The following is a 20943-nucleotide window of genomic DNA, read 5'->3' on the forward strand; positions in this document are numbered from 1 at the left end:
TGCCCCGGTGCCGTCCGCGCCGCCATTAATCAGGCAACCTGCCTCGGAGGTCCGCTCGTACCCTCCGGCCAGGAGCGATAAGTAAAAGCCGGCCAAGGAGGAGGAGGAGGACGAGCCCCCGTGGGCGCGCTAATATGCTAACGCTCTCCGAATGGCTTTGGCTGCCGCCACGCCGGGAGGAGGCGACCCGGGTGTTGTATTTCACAGAGCAATGAGCATCGTGGAGACCACCTCGCGGCTGTGACGGGAAGACGGCCGCCGCCTTTTGCCGTCCGGCCTCGATGTGTGCGAAAGTTGCCGCGGCACCGCGTTGTGCATTTGTGATGCCGATGCTGCGGCGCAATTCCCCACACCTGCGTTCATCCCGCCGCCTTGAATGCAGCTCGTATTGTGCAAATGAACGCGCTGGCGAGCGCTCCCGCGCCACCCGTGCAGCCGTCGAAGGTCCAACACCATCTGGTTGAATTTGGACTCTCCCAAGTTCCGTGAGATTTCTTTTAATCTCGGGGAGCTGCAATGCGGACTCTTTCAATTTCCCTCAACTTAAATGCGGACCCTTTCCCTTTCAGGGAGCTCCAATAACTACGTTTACATTGAGTCAATATTCGCACACACTCCAATGGGGAATTTCTCAATTTGAATAAGCTTTAAGGCAAACTCTGTCATGGTCACTGAGCTTTAATGCTGACTCTTTTGCGGTTCCAGTGAACGTTGAAAGAGTCTGCATGAAACCTCACCAAAATCTGCTCAGTGGAGTGGAGGTATTTGTTTCGGTAAACTTTAATGCGCACTGTTTCAATTTGAGTCAGCTTTCTTTCAACTTTGTGAGCTTTAATGTGAACTGTTTCAGTCTCAGTACACTTGAATGCAGACTCTTTCCATTTCAGTGAGCTCCGATGTGGAGCGTTTGAATTTCCGAGAGTTTTATGAGCTTGTCCTGTCTTGTGGTGCGCGTGTGACTGTGTGTGAGAGGACGCGCCTGGGAAGGTTCCCAGCAGATTGGAGCTTATCTTGGCGCAGGAGCAGGACCACCCTGTAAAAAAAAAAAAGACTCTGCTATAGAAGACCCCCCATGGTGCGGTGTTGTCACTGGTTCACACTTTACTGCTGCTGCATGTAAACAATGTTGGCATGTTAATGACACTGAGGAGGCGTCGCCTTGGAGACGCTTTTGTTCTTTGGACAAGTGCTTTATTCATGTCCCGCGCTGGCCAGGTAGACCAGTAACACACTCAATTGGTGTCATTTTGCCCGGAGTTTACCCGGCAACACCATTTAGGAGCCTGAAACAGAAAGCACAGAATGTCCAGAGTAAAAAAAAAAAAAAAAAAGGAGCCACCTAAAATTTGGCAGGCATATCTATCATTGGTAGACCCATAAAAAAAAAAAGGCTTGAGAAGCCATGTTGTGCAATGAACAGCAAGTCTGCCATTTTGGTTTTGAAGGAACTACACTGACAGTCTTCTCTGTCTGAGTTTTTTCAAATTCAGCCGCTAAAGCTACCTTTATTCAGCAACATGAAATTTGGCAGTTGCTGTATGTTTATCATGTTTAGATCAACAGAAATGTCTCCACGAGCCATGAGAGAAAAGGTACAGCAATTTGGCTTTGGAACTTTTTTGGTCATTTTCAGGAGCCCTACAAAGATAATCGCCTCAGAGTTTTTTAAATTTCAACCCCCCAAGCCAGTTACACTTAGCAACATGCAATTTTATGAGTAGACTCACCAAAAAGTCTTAAGAAGCCAGGCCTTTCTGAGTGATTTCCAGTGGTCCAACAAAGACAAATAAACTTGTAAAATTTAGCCCCTGAAAGCTGTTTGACTTCATAACATGAAATTTTGCAGCCGGGTCTCTCACGAGTTGACCCGCCAAAAAGCCTCAGGAATCCATTCTTGAAAAGAGAAACGGAAAGTCTGACATTTTGCTTCAAGCTCCCATTTTAGGTTCATTTCCCCAGGAGTCCTTTGAAGACAAACCTCCAGGATAGTTTTTGAAAATCCCGCATCCAACGTGACATTTTTTTATTCTGAATAAACCCACAAAAAAAGTCAAAAAAAGACTTGCCTGAAATGAAACAGGACATTTGCCATTTTGGTTTGAAACAGACATTTTAGGGTCATTTTGACTCTTTCCAGGGGTCCTTCAAAGACAAACTACTCATGTGATAGACCGTTGGATGAGATCAGATGACAAATAATTAGAGTTAGAGCATAGCGCTTCAGCGGCTCCAATGATTTCATTTTGCCTCACCTCCTAACCTGACTAACCAACTGTAGACTATTATAGAGGTGAGGGCTATAATTATCCTGGCGGTAACACGTGTAGCAAGCACAGGTGAAAAGGAAGCAAAGTGGAGACGACAGACATTTAAAAGTCAAATAAGTGGGATGTAGAAAACGCATCCGGACTGCGAAACCTGTGAGTATAACTCCCAGCGACGACGCAAAAGTAGCACATAAAACCCCTGCAGTGGTTTCCTCCAAAGGAAGAAGAACCTCTTTGATATGAAGCGGTGATTTCAATGTTCTGACTTTTATGTTGGGATTCCTTAAATGAGAGCGGGACTACTTTACTATTTTTCATAGTGACAGTTGACAAGTCACGGGGGGGCTCGTTTGCCTTGATTCTACTCAACAAAAATAGGTTATTAAAAAAAAAACGGTTTGTTTGTTTTTCTTGTACTCATACTCTTTGCTTTCTTTTTCAAAACAATAATAATGTCAAGACAAAGAGTTTGTGTCATCACAAGTCAAAGCAACGGCAAACCATCAGTACTTAGGTGCCATGGTTGTATGTTGTGGGGAAAATGTACTCATTCCGATAGAGAATACTTCAAATTCTTTCTTGGAGACAAAGTAACTTGTAACTCACGCGGTTCACACGAAGACATAGAATGCAAGAAGACACGGCAACCGGCATGAAGGGATTGAAGGTGGGAATTTTTCGACAGTTTTCGCTATTAGTGTTGACATTCACTATTGAAGGAACGCAATGAAATAGGTGAGAAATTGCATATTGATTGTCAAAGTCTGCTATGAGTACCACTCCATGTAGGCGGGTTCTCTCTCATGCTACGCAAAAGTGCACCTTAATTTCTCTGAAGGTTATGACTTTTTTTTCTAAAAGATATACAGTATTGTGTTCCTCTAAAAAAATAGACTTTTTCTCTTGAAAAAATCCAATTGATTTATTTATTGAAAAACATGTGGATATTAAAAAACAAAATAAAAAGAAAATATATCCCTTGCTTCTCCTGATATTATGATTGCCCCCCTCCCCCTGTTAATTTAATAATCTGCAAAAAAATATGGCAAATTTTTGCATGCAATTACTGTCTTGTTGGAAAAAACATGCAACTTTAATCCTTTAATCTCATGAGAATGAAAAAAGTCATCCCCCAATTATATGACTTGACTATTATTTTCCTTCAAATTAAAAGGGGAAAAAGGGGGTTTTAAAAAAAATACCACCTGTTAGCTTTTAATTTATCTAGTTGCATTTTTTTAACTGTTATGTACAGTTTCTACATTGTATGCACACTATGTACTGTTTAATTGAGTGACGTGTGTTCTTTTTTATATGGAAGTGCAGTGTTAAATGTTCAAACTGCATCATGTCATAGTAGCTCACACTAATATTATACTTTTTGGAAATTTTAGGCTCCCCCTTGTTTCCGTTGAACACGATGACCTACTACGATACTGTATTTGAATGTTTTGGAGAGAAGATTTTTTTTAAGCCCAAGAAAAAGCAAAACATGCCTGTACATTTTAGTCACGTTCTTTTTTTTTTTTTTTTTTTGTCATTTAAGATCAGCAATTCAGTCCAGAACAGAAAACTCCCAGTTATTCATATTATTTTGCCATGATTCTGATCCTCTTTCCAAAGCTGCTTTGTCTGCGCTCGCTTTAATAGGCCAAGCTCTGATCTTATTATGCGAGATTCAGCTTTGGTGGGTTGTAGTAGTACTAGTAATGGGGGCGGGGGGGGGCTCTAATCCTGTGTCCTCGCCTCATCCAGGATAATTTGGTGGGGGGGCTTTGGTCCTACTCAGATTACACAAACTGATAACGTTTTGGATTGCAGCTGCACAGGAAAAATAAATTGCTTTCCGTGCAAAGGGGCAAGGTAAAGGACGCGTAATCCCCCTCGTGGGCCGCAACCGACGTCGGACGGGGAGCGTGGACGCGCACACGGTCATAAATAATACATTGTAATATGATATTAAAGCTCACAGGCTCTCGTGCACTCGGTTTTCATGCAATCATCACATCTTGACACCTTGCTCTGCCCATGTTATATGGCAGACTCCAAAAAAAAAAAGAAAAGTTGCACAATTTGGTGTCGCCCGTCTGGTGAGGCGACCCGATACCAATTTGGGCTCATTTGACTGAAGTCCCGAGTAAGAGTTTGTCAAAATACGACAGCTCTGGACCAAGCTCGATATGGCAGCTTCAAACCAAAATGGCTGACTTCCTCTTCAATTTTGGTGCAGGGGCTTTTTGTGGTGCGTCTTGTTTTGGTAAACTTGTCCGCCGAATGACCTGTCGATCGGTGAATGTGAATGCAGCAAGAGAGGAGAACATCGTGAGAACGTGAGAAGCAAATAGAGATCATTGCGGCCATATCATGAGACGGTGTGGCTGAGAAGCTTGCGTCGTATTGAATGCGCCTCAATGTGCGCCTCATGGTGCTTCTCTCGCCAGGTTGTTCCGAGTCGTGCTCCGAGTGCGCGGGTGCGAGCCCGCGGGAGTGCTCGTCATGTTCCCACCCGGCTGCCTTGCTCAAGGACGGCGAGTGCGTTCCCGACTGCGGCGAGGCTTTCTACAGTCAGGATGGCATCTGTCGCGGTAAGTGTGGCTCACCTCCTTGTTTGCGCGCCCGCTACTTCCTGCTAATGGAAGCTAACGTGCTCGCTAGTTCCTGCTAATGAAAGCTAACGCGGCCGCTCCTTTCTGCTAATGGAAGTTAAGAGTTCCCGCGGAACGGTCGTCACTGAAAAAAAATCAAACAACGACGTCAGCGCTCCCTAAAGATGCCCAAAAAAACATGTGAAAAGCAAACACAACCATTAGCTGGAAATCTTTATGGCGCTAATGAGGAGGCCAAAAATGAATATGGATGCTTTCTATTTGGAGGATTTGGAGGCTTCCCCCGGGGGATGTGGGGGGGGGGGGGGGGCGAGCTGGAAGATGCTGCTTTAGTCTTAGCTGGGCTGGTTTGTGCTTGGAATGCACTTAGCTAGTTACTTGGATGTGTGGTTAATTAGTTAGTCAGTGTTAGTTAGTTAGTCCATTGGTAGGTTACATTTTATCATTCAGTCAGCCAGCCAGTAAATTAGGTAGTTGGTTAATCAATCAGTTAGTTTGGTTGTAAGTCAGTTGAAAAATCAGGTTAGGTTTGTAGTTGGTTGGTTAGTTAGTCAGTTATTTAGTTGGTCAGTCAGTCAGTGAAAAGAAAAGTCATTTTCGATCAGTCAGTTAGTAAGTAATTCAGGTAGTCAGTGAACTCGTTTTTAACTATGATAGTGACTTGAAAAGACAGATGGGTAGTTTGTGAATTTGTCAGTTAGTCAGGCAGTCTGTCATTTGGTAAGTTATGGTTTAATCAGTAGGTTAGTTGCTTAGTCAGCCATTTGACCAGTCACTTAGTCAGCCAGTTCAGAATTTAGGTAATTAGTTGGTAAATTACAGTAGGTAGTTGGTCGATTGTAACGTTAGGTACTGTTTCATTCAGGTAGTCAGTCAGTCATACAGATAGTTACGAAGTAAGTAGGTAGTTATTTAGTTGATAACTTACAGTTGATAGTTATTGACCAATTTCAGTTAGAAAACAAATAGGTCGTTTTTCATGCGGCAACCAAGTCGGTCAATCTGCCCGTTAGCCAGTCAGTCAGTCAGTCACTTTATGTAGTAAGTTAATTAGTTGTTGAGTTAGGCAGTCCGTCAATAATTTAGCTAGTTAGTCTGTTGATAAGTTGGTATTGTATATGTTGATTACGCAACTACTTGACAAAATTCAGTGAGGCAAGACTTGAGGTTATGTTGTATTTCAAAACATTTCCGTCAGTTGACGGTGACTCCAGTCAGTTACAGTGCAGCTGCTGGTTAATAAAGTCTGGAAAATGTGATGCTTTGCATTCGGAACGTCACGCACACTTGCGAATGTGTGTGCAAGCGTCCCTCCCAAAGGTCAGAGTTAGCAGTCACTTGAGCGGTCACCGGGAAAAGGTCACAGTCTGCCGCCTGCCGGAGGACTCTCGACCTCTTGACTTCTTGACTTGTCCTCCGAGGCCGCACCCTCTTCAAATCTCGGCTCCTATTAAAATTTCAGTTCTGCATTTATTTTCTCACCATTTGCTCTACGGCACAAATGACCTGTACGACACGGGAAACACATTTTGGGGGACGACTGGCCACTGTAAACCAGGTCACAGGGACAGCGAGTGAGTGTGTCGATACGGTGGTCAGTCAGTCGGTTGCTTGGTCGGTTATTCCGTTACCTAGTCAGTTAGTGACCCTGGCAACATATCGTCACTGTCCTGTGAAAAACACTTATGTCCAATTTTGGAAGAAAAAAATCATTTTTTCCTCGTTAATGCGATGTCTGTAACGCAGAAAAACCATTCACGTAAAAATAAGGAAATTCAGAAAAATGGACATAAGTGTTTTTCACGGGACAGCGACGATATGCCACATTTACCGGTACATAAATGATTTCACCGAGATATGCTGTTGTGTTTCGATTGCAGTCAGTGGGTCAGTAATTCAGTTATTAGTTACTACTTTACTGCTGATTTTAACCAATAATCTCAATCTACATTCTCTGGGAATTATGGAGTAGTGGAGTTGTGAACAGAGACACATTGGACATTGCAGTTGTTCAGTGAGTTTTTTTTTTCTTTTTTTTTCTGGAAAGGAAGGACTTTCTTCGTGTTTCCAATTAGCCAGAATGACCTTGATCTTGAATTAACTCGCTTCCATTTTGAGTTGCCATCAAGGTTGGGAGATTGAAGTTTGAGTCTAAATGGAGAAGGAAGGAAAATGTCCACATGCAGATAAATGACTCGTACGCCTAGCGTGCTTCGACTTTCGGCGCTTATCACTCGGGGCTACCTACGGCATGCATCACTTTTCCAATTAGCCTCCGCAAAAAGGAGCGATGGCTCCACTCAAATTGCTGCCTTGCATCACGTGCAGGCGGACAATGGTCCTGGCATTTAACGCGCGTGTGTCTTTGATGTCTCTGATGACTTTGGCAGCCTGCCACCCGTCTTGCGCCGCCTGCTTCCCCGACAAGCCCGACTGCACGAGCTGTCCGCCGGGCGGCGCCTTGCACGGCGGGAACTGCGTGTCGGCCTGCCCCGCTCAGCACTACAGCGACCGCGGCAGCAGGTGCAGAGGTAACGTGCGGACAAAAGTATTGGGACGCTAGAGAGACCTTTCTTTTCAATGTTTGACCAACATAAACCGCTAAAGGGGAAGTCACCCCAAACGTCTTTCTTTTTCAAGAATATGTTCTATGCCAGCCCACTAGTTGAAACAAGGCATTCTGATAAATATTGCAATTGTGGAATGAGAGTTAATCCAGCCGTTTTCAGACGTCTCAGGGGCGGCCATTTTGTCACTTCTGTCGACTGAAAGTGACATCACAGTTGCTCGGGTAACGACCAATCACGGCTGACCTGTTTTCTGAAGCTGAGATATGATTGGTCGTTACCCGAGCAGTTGTGATGTCATTTTCAGTCAACAGAAATGACAAAATGGCCGCCCCCTGAGATGGCTAAAAAGGCGTGGATTTTGCTGCTTAACTCATATTCCACAAACGTGTGTCAACTAGCGGGCCTGCTGGGAACATATTCTCGAAAAAAATGTGTTTGGGTTGATTTCCCCCCTTTAAAATGCCAACCTGGCTCACATCCTTCCTCCCTTTTTGTTTGTTTGGTTTTATGCCTGAGTTTATTGCAGTACTCTCTGTTGTTGCAAAGCTGTGCTCCTATTTGTAGAAGTGATCCATTTAAAAATGTTAAAATTGTATTGTTTAACAATAGCCCCCGGAAATACATGTACACGTTGTTGTTGCATTTTCAAATGCAGTTTCAGCAAGAACAACAAAACTGCCAAAAGCATATTGCTCGCTATGACGTCATTTGTTGACTATAGCTAGCTAGTGATTAGAGCACAAGTGAGTAACACGTCTTGATTCCGACCCAATATCGTATGTTGTATGTGGCAAGTGAAAAAAATCGGAGTACAAAAACATGTGATGTTTTCTATCCTATTGCTGCGCCTCCAGGCTGCCACAGCTCGTGTGCGTCCTGCTGGGGTCCGTCGGCGTCTCAGTGCACGTCGTGCGCGCAGGACCTCCTCCTCCACCAGGGCCAGTGTGTGGAGGCGTGTGGCGAGGGCCTGTACCCTCACGCCCACACCTGCCACAGTAAGCGCCTGCGGGATATAGCCATCGATTATTCGGACGCGGCGTGGAGTAATAATGCTCCGCTTTGCCTGCGCGCAGACTGCCACCCGTCGTGCCGCCGGTGCGTGGGCCCTCTGGCCTCGGACTGCCTGCGCTGCCTCAAAGCCGCCGAGGTGCTCGCCCCGCAGTCGCGTGAGCCTCAAGCAGCGCGCGGGCTCTGCGCGCCGGCCTGTCCCGCCAACGCCTACGCCGACCACCGCCGCACTTGCACAGGTAAGGCACAAGCACGCACTTTGTTTTGGTCCGCGTCCATCAGAGTGTCTGTCAGTCAGTCCGGCAAGATGGCTTCCAATTAGTGGACTGTTGGCCTGTCACACTCGATCGACTTTTCGCCGAATGAGCGAAAATGGACGCCGTCGCTTTCTCTGGCTCCGTAAATGGTCATTTCCAAGTGCGTTTGTTGACATATGTCAACCCTGCCAGTTAGTCAGTCAGTTCATCATTCAATCATCAGATAGTTTGCAGAGATATGCTCCAACCATATCCTCGCGCTGAAGCGTTTCGCGCCGGTCATCGTGGTCAAAATGAAGTCTGGAGGGCTGCGACGTTGTTGTCTACTCTGGCGCAATGTGCCAACGCCAGTTTGCTGATAGAAATGTTGATGCCTCTCTTATACCGAACCAAAATGGGCTTGTTTGTGGGTGTGAAATAGTTGTTTGGAATCGGCTCGTTTTTAAGGTGGTTTTAAATCACATACTCGCGCGCGCGCGCGCACACACACACACATACACACACATTAAGCAGGACGACAACAAAGAGAGGGGAAAAAAAGTCGGTGGAGTGATGTGTTTTGTTTGTCCACTAAGTGACGGTGTGAAATTGTATCCACTTAGCAGCCGTCTCCGTCTTTGAGGGTCATCCAGCGTTCAGCAGCACACTTTTTGGCAGATGTCTCTGTCTTTGAAGGTCGTCCCACGTTTTGCAGCACACTTTTTGGCAGCCGATGTTTTTTACTTTTTTTTTTTTTCTTTAACACCCACTTTGACTCATTGATGTTTTCTTTGTGTCTGAGGCTGAGCTCGGAAGAAGTCCAAGATCAATAGCAGTCTTGGAGGACTAGAGCGTAACAGTACAATTCCAATGTTTTTGCCTGTGATTGTTCACAAAAAACATGTATGTTGGATTTATCAGAGACTCTGAACTGTCTTTGATGTTCACCCAAATACAAATGCTAGGGTCACCCGTACCGATGCATATTAAGATAAGATAAGATAAGAATGCCTTTATTGATCCCACAGTGGGGAAATTTTCATTGTTACATTGTTACATTCATTGTAATTTTTGTAGACTAAAACAAAAAAGGCGCTTTCCCATCCGCACCGGAGATTCATTTGAAGTGAGCAAGTGACAGGTTGCGTCCAGCTAACAGGTTTAGCGCCTTGTGTGTTTACAAGATCACAGCGCTTTGCTTCGCTGACATTTCGCTGGAGCTGCATTTGGCAGCAAAGCCATTTAAGCGGCTAAAAGCTTCATTTAGCATCGGGATGCGAATGCACCACGCTGTGAAACCTTGAAGCTGTCTTGCCTCCCCCTAACGCCCACGCTTTATTATTCTTGTAAAACTGTCAAGTTAACTGAAGATTAACGAGACTTTGGTGTTGACAAAAACATGCGAGTTAAGTTCGCCCAAGACTCTGAATTGTTATTGATGTTTACAAAAACATACATTGGGCTAATTGACCAAATCGTCTTTGATGTACAGTGGACCCCCGTTGTTTGGGAGTCTGGCTGAACCGCGCAAAACAAAAATATGCGCATAATCGACGGGCATTGGAAATGCATTGGGAAAAAAAAAAGTATGAATTAATTAACCCCCCCCAAAATATGGAATAACCGCCAATATTTGTTTTGGATGAAAAAATGAGCTCAAAAATAAACATGTAAAAACAATATTTAAAAGATATAAATATGAATACATAAATAGTACGTAAATATGCGTGTGCCAAACTGCAATTATGCAAAGTTCCACTGTAAATGAGGCTCATTGAAGACAAAATCATATTTAAAAACATCTACGTTAGATTTGGCTCTGAAATGGCGTTTTCAGGTTATCAAAACTTTGATTAGGTTAATTTTCATTGTCTCCCAAAAAAAAATACACCAAATATTCACCCCAAGACAAAAAAAAAAATTGTTGACATTTACCAAAACATGCTGGGCTAGTCTAAATTACCTTTGATGTTTAGAAAACTTGTACGTAGATCAACTAAAGACTAAAATGGGTTTGATCTTCATAATCAATTTTGTTTGCTTTATAGAATTGACTGTATTACTGTAGGCTTATGTGTGCGCGTGTGTGTGCGCGTCCTCCTCCACTGCCCCGAAGCTATGTACGGAGATGGCGCTTGAACAAGCACACCAGACTGTCAGACTCCAACATTTACACAAACACGCGTGTACACGCAAACACACATGCATACACACACGCACACGCACGCACACACCCCTGCACACGCACACACACACCCACACACACACACACACACAGGCAGGAGATGACAAGTTAGGAGAGAGCGGAAATTCCAGGCGACAAGTCCCACTCCTCTCCTGTCGGAGACAAAGAAATCCACGTGTGTCTTAATTATTGTTTTCACACTCCCACCCCACCCCCTCATAATCTAAAGCAGGGGTAGGCAATTTCAGTCCTCGAGGGCTGGTGTCCTGCCTGTTTTCCATCCCTCCCTGCTGCAACACACCTGATTGAAATGATCATATCATCAGCAAGCTATGCAGAAGCTGGATAACGATCCTGATCATTTGAATCGGGTGGCTTGCAGCAGGGTGATATAGAAAACATGCAGGATACCGGCCCTCGAGGGCGGGAATTAGCCACCCCTGATCTAAACCGTCTTTGATGTTTACAAAACGTAAAAAAGGTTCACCAAAAATTTTAAAATTTGAAAAAATGTGCATTTTAATTTCACCGAAGCCTTTAAATATCCTCTGATGTTTAAAAAAAACACGCACACACATTGGTTTCATTGAAGACAAATGTGTCTTTGACGTTTACAAAACCAGATCTTTGGGGACAAAAATGTCTTTGATTTTGACCAAATGTAAGTTTGTTTTACAGAATTCTAAGTTGTCTTTGATGTTACAAGATCGATTTCATTAAATACTCATTTGGCTTTGATGCCCTTGATGTCCATGTCCACGACCATGCTTTGTAGATTGTTTCTTGGATGACAAACTTGACTTTGATGTTTTCCAAATTAAGGTTCATTGAACACTAAAACGTCTTTGATTTTTACATAAAATTGGTCCCATTTGAAGATCTGTTTGTTCTTTCTGCAAACGTGCACTTTAGCTTCACTGAAGACTAACTTGTCTTTGACATTGCTCTCAGTGATTAACATGTCTCGCTGTTCCTAAATGCTCTTTGATGTTTACAGAAGTATTGGTTTTGTTGAATGCTAACATGTCTTTGATGTTGATAAAAATGTCAGTTAGTTTTACTGAAACACTCAATTGTCCAACATGCGAAACAAAACCACAAAAAAATTATGTTTTCTTGAGGACTATCTTGTCTTTGATGTTTACAAAATGCACAAGATTAAATTGTCTGGGGTTTACAAAAGCACATTTTTTGGAAGACCTTTTTGTCTTTGATCTCTCCCAGAAACCTGCTGGTGTGCGTGTGTGTGTGTGCAAATGTGAGTTTGGTCTCTGGCATCAAAAGTATAAATCAAGGCCGCCCGCCTTGATACTGAACTCAATGCATCACTGCGATCGCTGCTGCAAAATCAGCCTCATCGACTGGCAAAAATATCCCGAATCAGCAGAACAGTGAGTAATGAAGCTGATTCTGCGCAAGAGTGTGCGCTTGATAATGTCCTGCGTCAAGACAGTGGATGCTTGCATTAATCAATAGGCGCCGGAACTTTATGCATCGCACTTTACTGGGAGGCGATCGTGCACTGGCGAATTAAAAAGCTTGTGCTTGGGATCTGGAAATGGTCCATTTCATACAGCGATCCAAGAAAAAAAAACATTTGCTTTCAATTTCAGTTTGCTTTCTTCGCCGGGAACCGAGCCGCTGCTAGGTTATTTAGACCCAGCGCGATTTGACCCGGCAGGTTGGGTCGAGATTGAATGAAGGAAAAAAAATTAAAAAAATCTCCAAAATATTTCAAATCCCAAATCCAATATTCGACCCAACAAAATAATTCACTGAAATTAGCAAAAGTGTCTTTAATGTTTCCAGAAATGTGTGTCAGGTCGATTGGCAGCTAATGGTTGATTGAGGACTAATTTGTCTTTGATCTGGTTTATTCCTTGTCTTTGTTTACAAAACAGACGTCAGGTTCACCAAAGACTAAATTGCCTAATGGTTACAAAATTGCATGTGATGTTAATTGAAGGCTTGAAATGGTCTTTGATGTTTACCAAAACATTGCGTCGCTGTCCTGTGAAAAGACAAATGTCCAATTTTGGCATTTAAAAAAAATTGTGTCAATTGTCATTATTCTATACAAATATGCTTGATTACATACCTTAGCTTCATGGTAGAATCTGAAATTGTCTTTGATGTTTTGACTAAAACGTGGTTCTGTCTTTGATGTTCAAGTAGGTGAACTGAAGACCAAATAGTCTTGGTTGACAAAATGGGCATTAGATTCACTGCAAACTAAATTCTCTTTGACATTTCCGAAATGTACTCGGAGAACGTTTTTGACGTTTACAGAAAGTCATGTCGTTTGGGACTTATTGCCAAAATGTTTGTTTGTTTTTCCTTCTTCCAGAATGTCACGCATCCTGCTGGCACTGCACAGGACCGTCTGCGGACAACTGCACATCGTGTCATTCGCCGTCCAGCCTACACGAGGGACAATGCGTGCACGCATGCCCGCAAGGATTCTTCGTACAGGACGGCCAGTGTCAAGGTCGTTCAACACCTTATCAAATGATTCGCTTTCAAATCCCGATTAGGCTTGCTTTTTTTTTTTTAACAAGGTTTAAGGTTTTAATTTAGGGTTGTAAACCACAGATAGGGTTTTAAATGAGGGCTATTTGTTGTTCTGGAGGAAAACAGGATGAAGAAGAAAGTTATTTTTGTCGTCACTCCAAAACACTAAACGGCCGAAGACCAAATGGAATCTGATTGATTATTGGGACAGCGAAGTAAATGACTGTATTTTGGGCCTCAATTTCTTCACTGGTTGAGTAGCTCAAGACAGGTTTGACGGATTCAAATTTGAAATTAGGCTTTCAAACCTGGGTTAAGATTTCAGATTCGAATTAGAAAACAAAATAAGGGTTCCAAATTTGGGTTTTAAAGCAGGTTTGTTCAAGGGTTGGAAATTAGGGTTGAAACCAGGATTGATGTTGTAAATCAGGGTTTTAAGACAGGGTAGGGCTTCAAATGTTCACGTTAAAGCAACGTTGGGGTTGTAAATTCATTTTTGATGTTTTCCTCCACCAGCCTGCCACCCGTCCTGCCAGACGTGTTCGGGCGCCTCCCAGGCCGACTGCACTTCGTGCCCCCCGCTGGCCGACCTTAAGGCGGGCCAGTGCCGAAGCAGCTGCCAGGAGGGCCGCTTCCTCCACGCCTCCACGGCCCAATGCGTCGGTAAGATTGGTGATGTTTATTGCGAAATCCACTATCGTAATGCTAATGCTAACACATAATGGAAACGTGCTTAGAAATAACATCTGTGTGATGCTCTTATAAGCCATTAAGCAACAGATATTTGAACGTCTACAGACAATATAACAATTCCCTCAGTCGTATATTCTTTATCCTCTGCAAAGGACGACTAATATGTCTGCATTTTACGGAGTCAGTCTTCTTCGTGGGTGTGTATTAACTGCCACCAGGTGGCCAAAGAGTGTACACCGGAAGGATGGAGCATAATGGGATTTGGATTCAAGCCAAAAGTATAACAAAAACAGTTTGATTCCTGCCATTCTAATTCCGATTCAGATTATTTTATTCTCGCATCTCCATTATATTACATATAAAAAGGGAAAGAAAAATCTTGCGTCGCAACTTGCAACATGCCCGACAATACACAATACGATACACAAAAATGACAATTACAAATCAGATCTACGAAAATACAACAGTATTGCAACACTAATATATATGTATGAAATAATTAAATATGTATCACGAGTCTGGTAGCTTGAGTCTCAACAAGCTCTACCGCGGTATTTTGTCATTACAGTATGTTTTTAATCAAGTGCATTAAAAAGAGCTTTTTTTTTTTTCCTTGATATATAGTGATCTCCCTCCATCACGGGTTCCATGTTCGCAGTCCTGCTATTTCTCAGATTTTTTTCTGTTCAGTTTGTAATTTTTTTGCTTCTGCCTTCTGTTAATTTGGCGTGTAATTTCGCTGTTGATCACTAGATGGCAACACATTATTTTGTTTGAAACAAAATTTGAAAGATGAATTGTAATAACAGGAAATAGTTCAGGCTCGACCTACTTTTTTCTGAAGCTTCTTGAAATCCTCTTTGATCCTGCTTTTTACGCCAACAGAAAGCGAGGGCTGTAGGTTGTATATTGTCAGATGATGTTTGTTAGGTGGGAAAAAAAAGGATTTGTTTACTGTACATAGTGGGAACGGTAAGTTGTTAGACTATTTGTACAATATTTTCTCAAGGCACCGCTGTAGCAGAATCTTACAATGAACACTAAAGTGCCCCTCTTACGTGTACCAATTAAGAGTCGAGCGGCAGTATTTGGAACTAATCGAAGGTGTTTAAGAGAACTCCTTAAGTACAGAATGAGCGTAGTTTCACCACCTCGGAAACCAATCGTTTGTTAAGTGAACTGAAAATGAAAATGTCCTGTTAGCGCTCCCTCCTGCTGCTGCTGTTGTTTACATCCTTGCTGGGTGAAAAAATGACATTCTTACCTATCAGGAACAATTGCTGAAGATGCAAAACAATCTGAGGACAATTACGACGGCGATAGAGAGGGGTGCGGAGGCGCACCACCAACACCGCCCGGACTTTTAATTACACTTTGTGATGACATGCTCTGTTCTCGCTCGGTGAAGTGACGCGCCTGCGCAGATTTATGAACGCACACTCGCGTGCGCGCTCATCAGTAGATGGGGCCCAGGGTCAAGTCCAGCCACAGTGCTAGTTAATAAAAGATGCATTGTGGGGTCATAAAAGTACAGCAGTCATTATTTCACCACTGCCTCCACCTTCACACTCTAGTGGCATGCACACACACGCACACAAACGCACACACTCCATTGTCCTCTCATCACATTGACTACTTGTGGTTTATTTTGAATGCGTGCGTGACCCTTGAAGTTCCTTCCTCCCAATTTATGCTTCTATCTAGCTATCTATCTATCTAGCTAGCTAGCTAGCTACATAGCTACATACAGTAGCTGCATAGCTAGCCTTCAAGTTAGCTTTTGAAAGGTTAGCGTTAAACATTACAGTTAGGATTGCTGATTGGGTGTAGTGTAAGTGTCAAGACAGATTTGCGGTTTAGTATAAGGGTTAGACTTAAATTTGGGATTAAAAGCAGGTTTAGGATTTCAAATTTTTCTTCGAAGGGATTAGGATAGGGTTCAAAGTAGGGTTTGAAACCCGGGTTTAGGGTTAAGGTTTCAAATTCAGGTTGAAAGGCAGGGTAGGTATTTGAAACTAAAGGTTTCAGATTAAGGTTTCGAGATAGGATTTCGGTTTCAAATTAGGTTTTGAAATTTGGGTTAGGGACTCAAATTAGAGATTGGAGATTTTTGGATGAAAAAAAAACAGCAACAATAATTTGGGTCAAAAGGGACCAATCCGCTACTTGAGTCAGTTTGACCAAACTTTCTGTTTATGTTAGTTTATTGTATTTTATTTTATTTTGCACAACACAACTCAAAAAAATCCAGATGAGTTGGGGTTTGAAACTCGGTTTAGCTTTTCAAATTATAGGTTTCAAAACAAGATTAGGGTTTCAAGATCCGGTTATAGTTTCAAATTGGGTTTTGAAGATAAGGTTATTTAGATTAGACTTAATGATTCTTTTCACTGCTGCTGCTAATTTGTTCATCTTGACTGATGTGATTTGTTGTCAGAGTGCAGCCCCGATTGCCAGCGGTGCACGGCCGACCTCCAGATGGGCGTCGGCAGCGTTTGTTTGTGGTGCAAAGGATCCGGCGCCGGTGCCTTGTTGTTAGGCGACCACTGCGTCCCCCGCTGTCCACGGGACCACTACGGCTGGCACGGAGCCTGCATGCGTAAGAACCGCCCGGAAATGCACATTATACAAAAAATGCGACCTAATTGTCAGGAAAAATCTGGGAGTAATCTGCTTGTCTCAGGAAAAAAACGTGACTTAGTTGTTGGAGAAAAAATCGGACTTTCTTCCAGCAACATGCTCCTTTTTTTCCACAGGGAAATGTGATTTAACTGTTGGGAAACAAATCCAAATTAATTGTCTGAAAATATATGACTTTGTTCCTGAAAAAATTCAACTCCCCCCCCCCAAAAAAAAAAATTGTCACTTGAGTGACATTAAAAATACAACGTCATTGTCAGATAATTATGATCTCCTTCTTGGAAGATGTGTTATGATTGTCCGAAACAATATGAGTTCTCAGAAGATGCTACTTTTTCTTGAAAAAATGTGATTTGATTGACGGAAGATGATATGATTTCCTTCACAGCAGAAGCAAAAAAAAAATTCTCAAATGTGTGTATATCGTAAATATTTGTCAACTGTGGGTATGTGAAGCCCTTTGAGATTTTTTGTAATTAAGGAAAAAAAGTGCTTCCTCTTTGAAAAATGCACCGTTTAGTTTCTACCTGGTGTAAGAATTTCATTTTATTCCCCAGGATGTCACCAATCATGTGAGGCATGCAGTGGGGCGGGTCCTCTTGCCTGTACTTCCTGTCACACCCCCAGCGTTCTGCTGCCCTCCGGGGAGTGTGCTGCCCAGTGCTCGTTGGGTTACTATGACAACGGCCGCAGGGTCTGCGAAGGTCAGTCCAAACAACCAAACCAATAAACAATTTATCTTTGCAATTTGAACCATCAGCTCGCCCCTGTAATGACCCACTTTGTGCCCTTTTGTCTCTTTCAGGCCACCATAGGTTCTCTTTTGCGTATTTAATATTTAAAAATGAGCGCATTCAGTTGCAGGAATGTCAAGCAAGTCGTAGCCTGTGTACTACATTTGACAGCCATCTCCTGTGTTTGTCTTGGAAAAAATTTGATTTGATTTTAATAAAAAATATTAGTGTTTCTTAAAATGATCTTCAGAGCTATGATGTCGGAAAAATATCTGACTTTAGTTAGGTAACGTCACAAAATCTAACGTTACAAAAAACAAGACTGTATCTTATCGCTGAATTTTTTCACATTTTTACACGTTTTTTTAAATTCAAACAACTAGATTTTATTCTCGTAAGGTGACTAGATTTTCATTAAAATCTACAATTTTATTCCCATAAATGAATATAATATTTTTATTGCTTTATTCTCCAAAGAAAATGTTACATGCTTTGTTCTTTTAAGATTACACATTTTTTCTGCAATTTTCCTTAAAATCCATAATTTAATTCATATAAGATAACAAAATTACAAAGACACCTCCATTAACACATACACCTCCCTTCTCTGAACACGTGTGAATTTATTTTCTAAGATGACATTTTTGAAAAAAAAAATATATATATTTCTCTTGATTTTGCAACTTTTAAAAGTGGCTTTATTCTCAAAAGATTTCTTTCTAGAAAATAAATTACCGGTGTATTTTTTTTCTCTGACTTTATTCTTGTAAAATCACTGCTTTTTTATTTTATTTTTTTTTACGATTTGACTTTATCGTCAGAAAAAAAAACACATTTAGTTTTTATTCAGCTTTTCTTCTTTATTGTGAAACTTGTGACAATTGTTATTTGTTTTGCGTGGATTAAGTGTGTGGTTGTGGTTGTTGACAGCGTGCCAGCAGCAGTGCCTGACGTGCGAGGGGGCGGACGCCTGCACTTCCTGCCGCGACCCCGCCAAGGTGCTGCTGTTCGGCGAGTGCCAGTATGAAAGCTGCGCCCAGCAGTACTACCTCAATGCCACCACGCGCACCTGCACAGGTAACTGTGACGAGTGACAACATTCTACCAAATTCCTGCGCCAACTTCCCATCCCCAGCTCAAAGAAAAATAGCCAAAGTCGACCAAAAAACACGACAGATTCAATCCTTTAAATCATCAATCAAAGTCTCACACGTTTACGGTTTCTAAATTGTGATGATAATATTTTTGTATGGAACAACAAGTAAAATCGGCACAAATATTTGTATGAACATGTGGCGCTTTTGGCTATTTCACGCGAACCGAACTTGTCTGCGCAGAGTGCGACTGGAGCTGCAACGCGTGCCGAGGGCCCCTGCGCACCGACTGCCTGCAGTGCATGGATGGCTACGTGCTGCACGACGGCGTCTGCGCCCGCGGGTGCCCGCCGGGATCCTACCGGGATGGAGACAGATGCCTCGGTCAGTTGGCAAGCGCACTAAGCGCATCCCGCATCCATCATCAGCCGGACTTTGCCTACCGTACGGAGGAAGCGAATGTCGCCAGGAGAAAATAGCCAAGGGGAAAAAAAAACAAATCCAAACAAAAGTGCATGCAACAGTTCAGTTGTTTTTAATTTGGATTTTAAATGGATTTATTTTTTCACTTGAATGTATGTCAAATTCCCAGTTTTTAGACAGCAGTGAATGCCACATAAAAGCCAAAGAAAAAGCAAAGCGCCAGTAAACAGTTTACAAGAAAAGAGAACTGCAAGCGTAAAAACACCTTACTCTTAGAATTCTCTGACAAAGTAGGACTTCATTTTCATAAGATACTATATCTCTTAAAAAATGTTTTAGTCTGAAAAATTTGTGTCATTTTTTATTCTTGTAAAAATTAAAATTAAAATTTCATGCTTGGACGATGACTTTTTTTTTCCTCTCTAAAAAAATTCTGCTTTGGTTAACGTCGGATTTCTCTTTTTAAAATGTAAAAATACGTTTTGAAAACAACTCCTTGCCAAAGTAAAAGCCAAATGCAAGTGTAAAATTTCCTTATGCATGTAATTCTCAGATAAAAATACATTATTGTCCCAAAAATGTGAATTTGTGGGGAGGAAAAAAAAAATTATACTCTTGTTAATTTTTTTTTTTTTTGTCTTGACTTTTCAGTTTTCTTTTTCATTGTTGTTGATCCAAATCAAAATTTCGTATTTTGCGAAACATAAGGTTGTTGTCGTGACTTTTCAGGGTTTTTATGTTTTTGTTGCCGTCGTTGAAGCAACTCATAATTTCACAGCTGCAGTGAGTGCCATCGAGACAACAAAAAGGCGAAACAGCACAACAAATGCCGTGAATGATTTGAGTTAAATGTTTTGCAGTCTTTGCAAATGTCACCATTTCGGGCGGCCTCACATTCATCTTGGTAGTTCTTGCCGCCACATGATGACGATTGAGCGACACTTCCCGTTAACAGGCTGCGACGACACCTGCGTGGAGTGCAGCGGTCCCGGCCAGTGCCTGCGTTGCCAGCCGCCTTACGCATCACTGCGTGGTCAATGCGTGCTCCGGTGCGGCAGGAACTACTTTCTGGACGCCGACGCGCACTCCTGCCAACGTAAGACCTCTCCTGCTCAGATGACGGACAAAATGTATTGGTCAAATGATTGACATTTCGGTTTTCAGCCTGCTCCACCGACTGCGTGCTGTGCGACGGAGTCGGACGTTGCCGAGCTTGCGGACCACAGAGTTACCTCATGGAGGGATACTGCACCCCCGACTGTGGCCATGGTTACTACGCCCATCAAAAAAGTAGAACCTGCCATGGTAACAAGACTTTTTTTTAATCTTTTTTTTTTTTATGCCAAGTTGTTGCTTCTAAACACTCATTACAGTTTGTCTTTGAAGGATCCTTACAAATGGACCTCTAAAATGTTGTCTTCAAACAAAGATGATGGATTCCCTGTGTCTTGGGGGGCTTCTTGAGACTTTTTGGTGGATCTACTCTTGATAAACCTACCCACCACATTTCATGGTGCTAAGGACAGACAGGCTTTGGGGGCTGAATTTTCAAAATGGCAGTTTTTTTTTTCTTTTTATCTTTTCGGGCAAGGCTTCTTGAGACTTTTTTTGTGGGTCATCTCTTGATAGACGTTCCGACCAGATTTCATGTTGCCAAGTGGAACAGGCTTCACGGGCTGAATTTTCAATAACTCTCAGAGGAGTTTGTCTTTGAAGGACCCAGGGAACGGCCACTTCAAACCAAAATGCCGCACACCCTGCAACTTTTACAGTAGGAGTGCTCGAGACTTTCTTGTGGGTGTACCCATGATGAATATACCTACTCAATTTCATTCGGCCAAAGGGATGAATTTTCACCAAATCTCTCAGAGGATTTGTTTTTGTAAAAGAAAGAAATGACCCTAAAATGAAAAATTTGAACTGAAATGGCAAGCTTCCTATATGCTTTTGGGTTTGGCTTCTTGAGATTCTTTAAG

General features: G+C 42.5%; 1 protein-coding gene across 1 annotated transcript in view; it reads left to right on the plus strand.

The window, feature by feature from the left end:
• The window catches only part of fras1 (Fraser extracellular matrix complex subunit 1), a 129906-nt gene that overhangs the window by 56827 nt on the left and 52136 nt on the right, over positions 1-20943 (plus strand). Inside the window, exons 14-25 of the mRNA XM_086030020.1 lie at positions 4709-4852; positions 7264-7404; positions 8298-8438; positions 8517-8690; positions 13220-13360; positions 13900-14046; positions 16514-16675; positions 17274-17420; positions 18381-18527; positions 18788-18928; positions 19923-20063; positions 20132-20272. Coding sequence (XP_085886146.1) covers positions 4709-4852; positions 7264-7404; positions 8298-8438; positions 8517-8690; positions 13220-13360; positions 13900-14046; positions 16514-16675; positions 17274-17420; positions 18381-18527; positions 18788-18928; positions 19923-20063; positions 20132-20272 — 1767 coding nt within the window. The remainder of the gene's footprint in view (positions 1-4708; positions 4853-7263; positions 7405-8297; positions 8439-8516; positions 8691-13219; positions 13361-13899; positions 14047-16513; positions 16676-17273; positions 17421-18380; positions 18528-18787; positions 18929-19922; positions 20064-20131; positions 20273-20943) is intronic.

The sequence above is a fragment of the Filicampus tigris genome, chromosome 5 (assembly GCF_054856515.1).
Source record: "Filicampus tigris isolate MCC_2025a chromosome 5, RoL_Ftig_1.0, whole genome shotgun sequence".
Classification (NCBI taxonomy): domain Eukaryota; kingdom Metazoa; phylum Chordata; class Actinopteri; order Syngnathiformes; family Syngnathidae; genus Filicampus; species Filicampus tigris.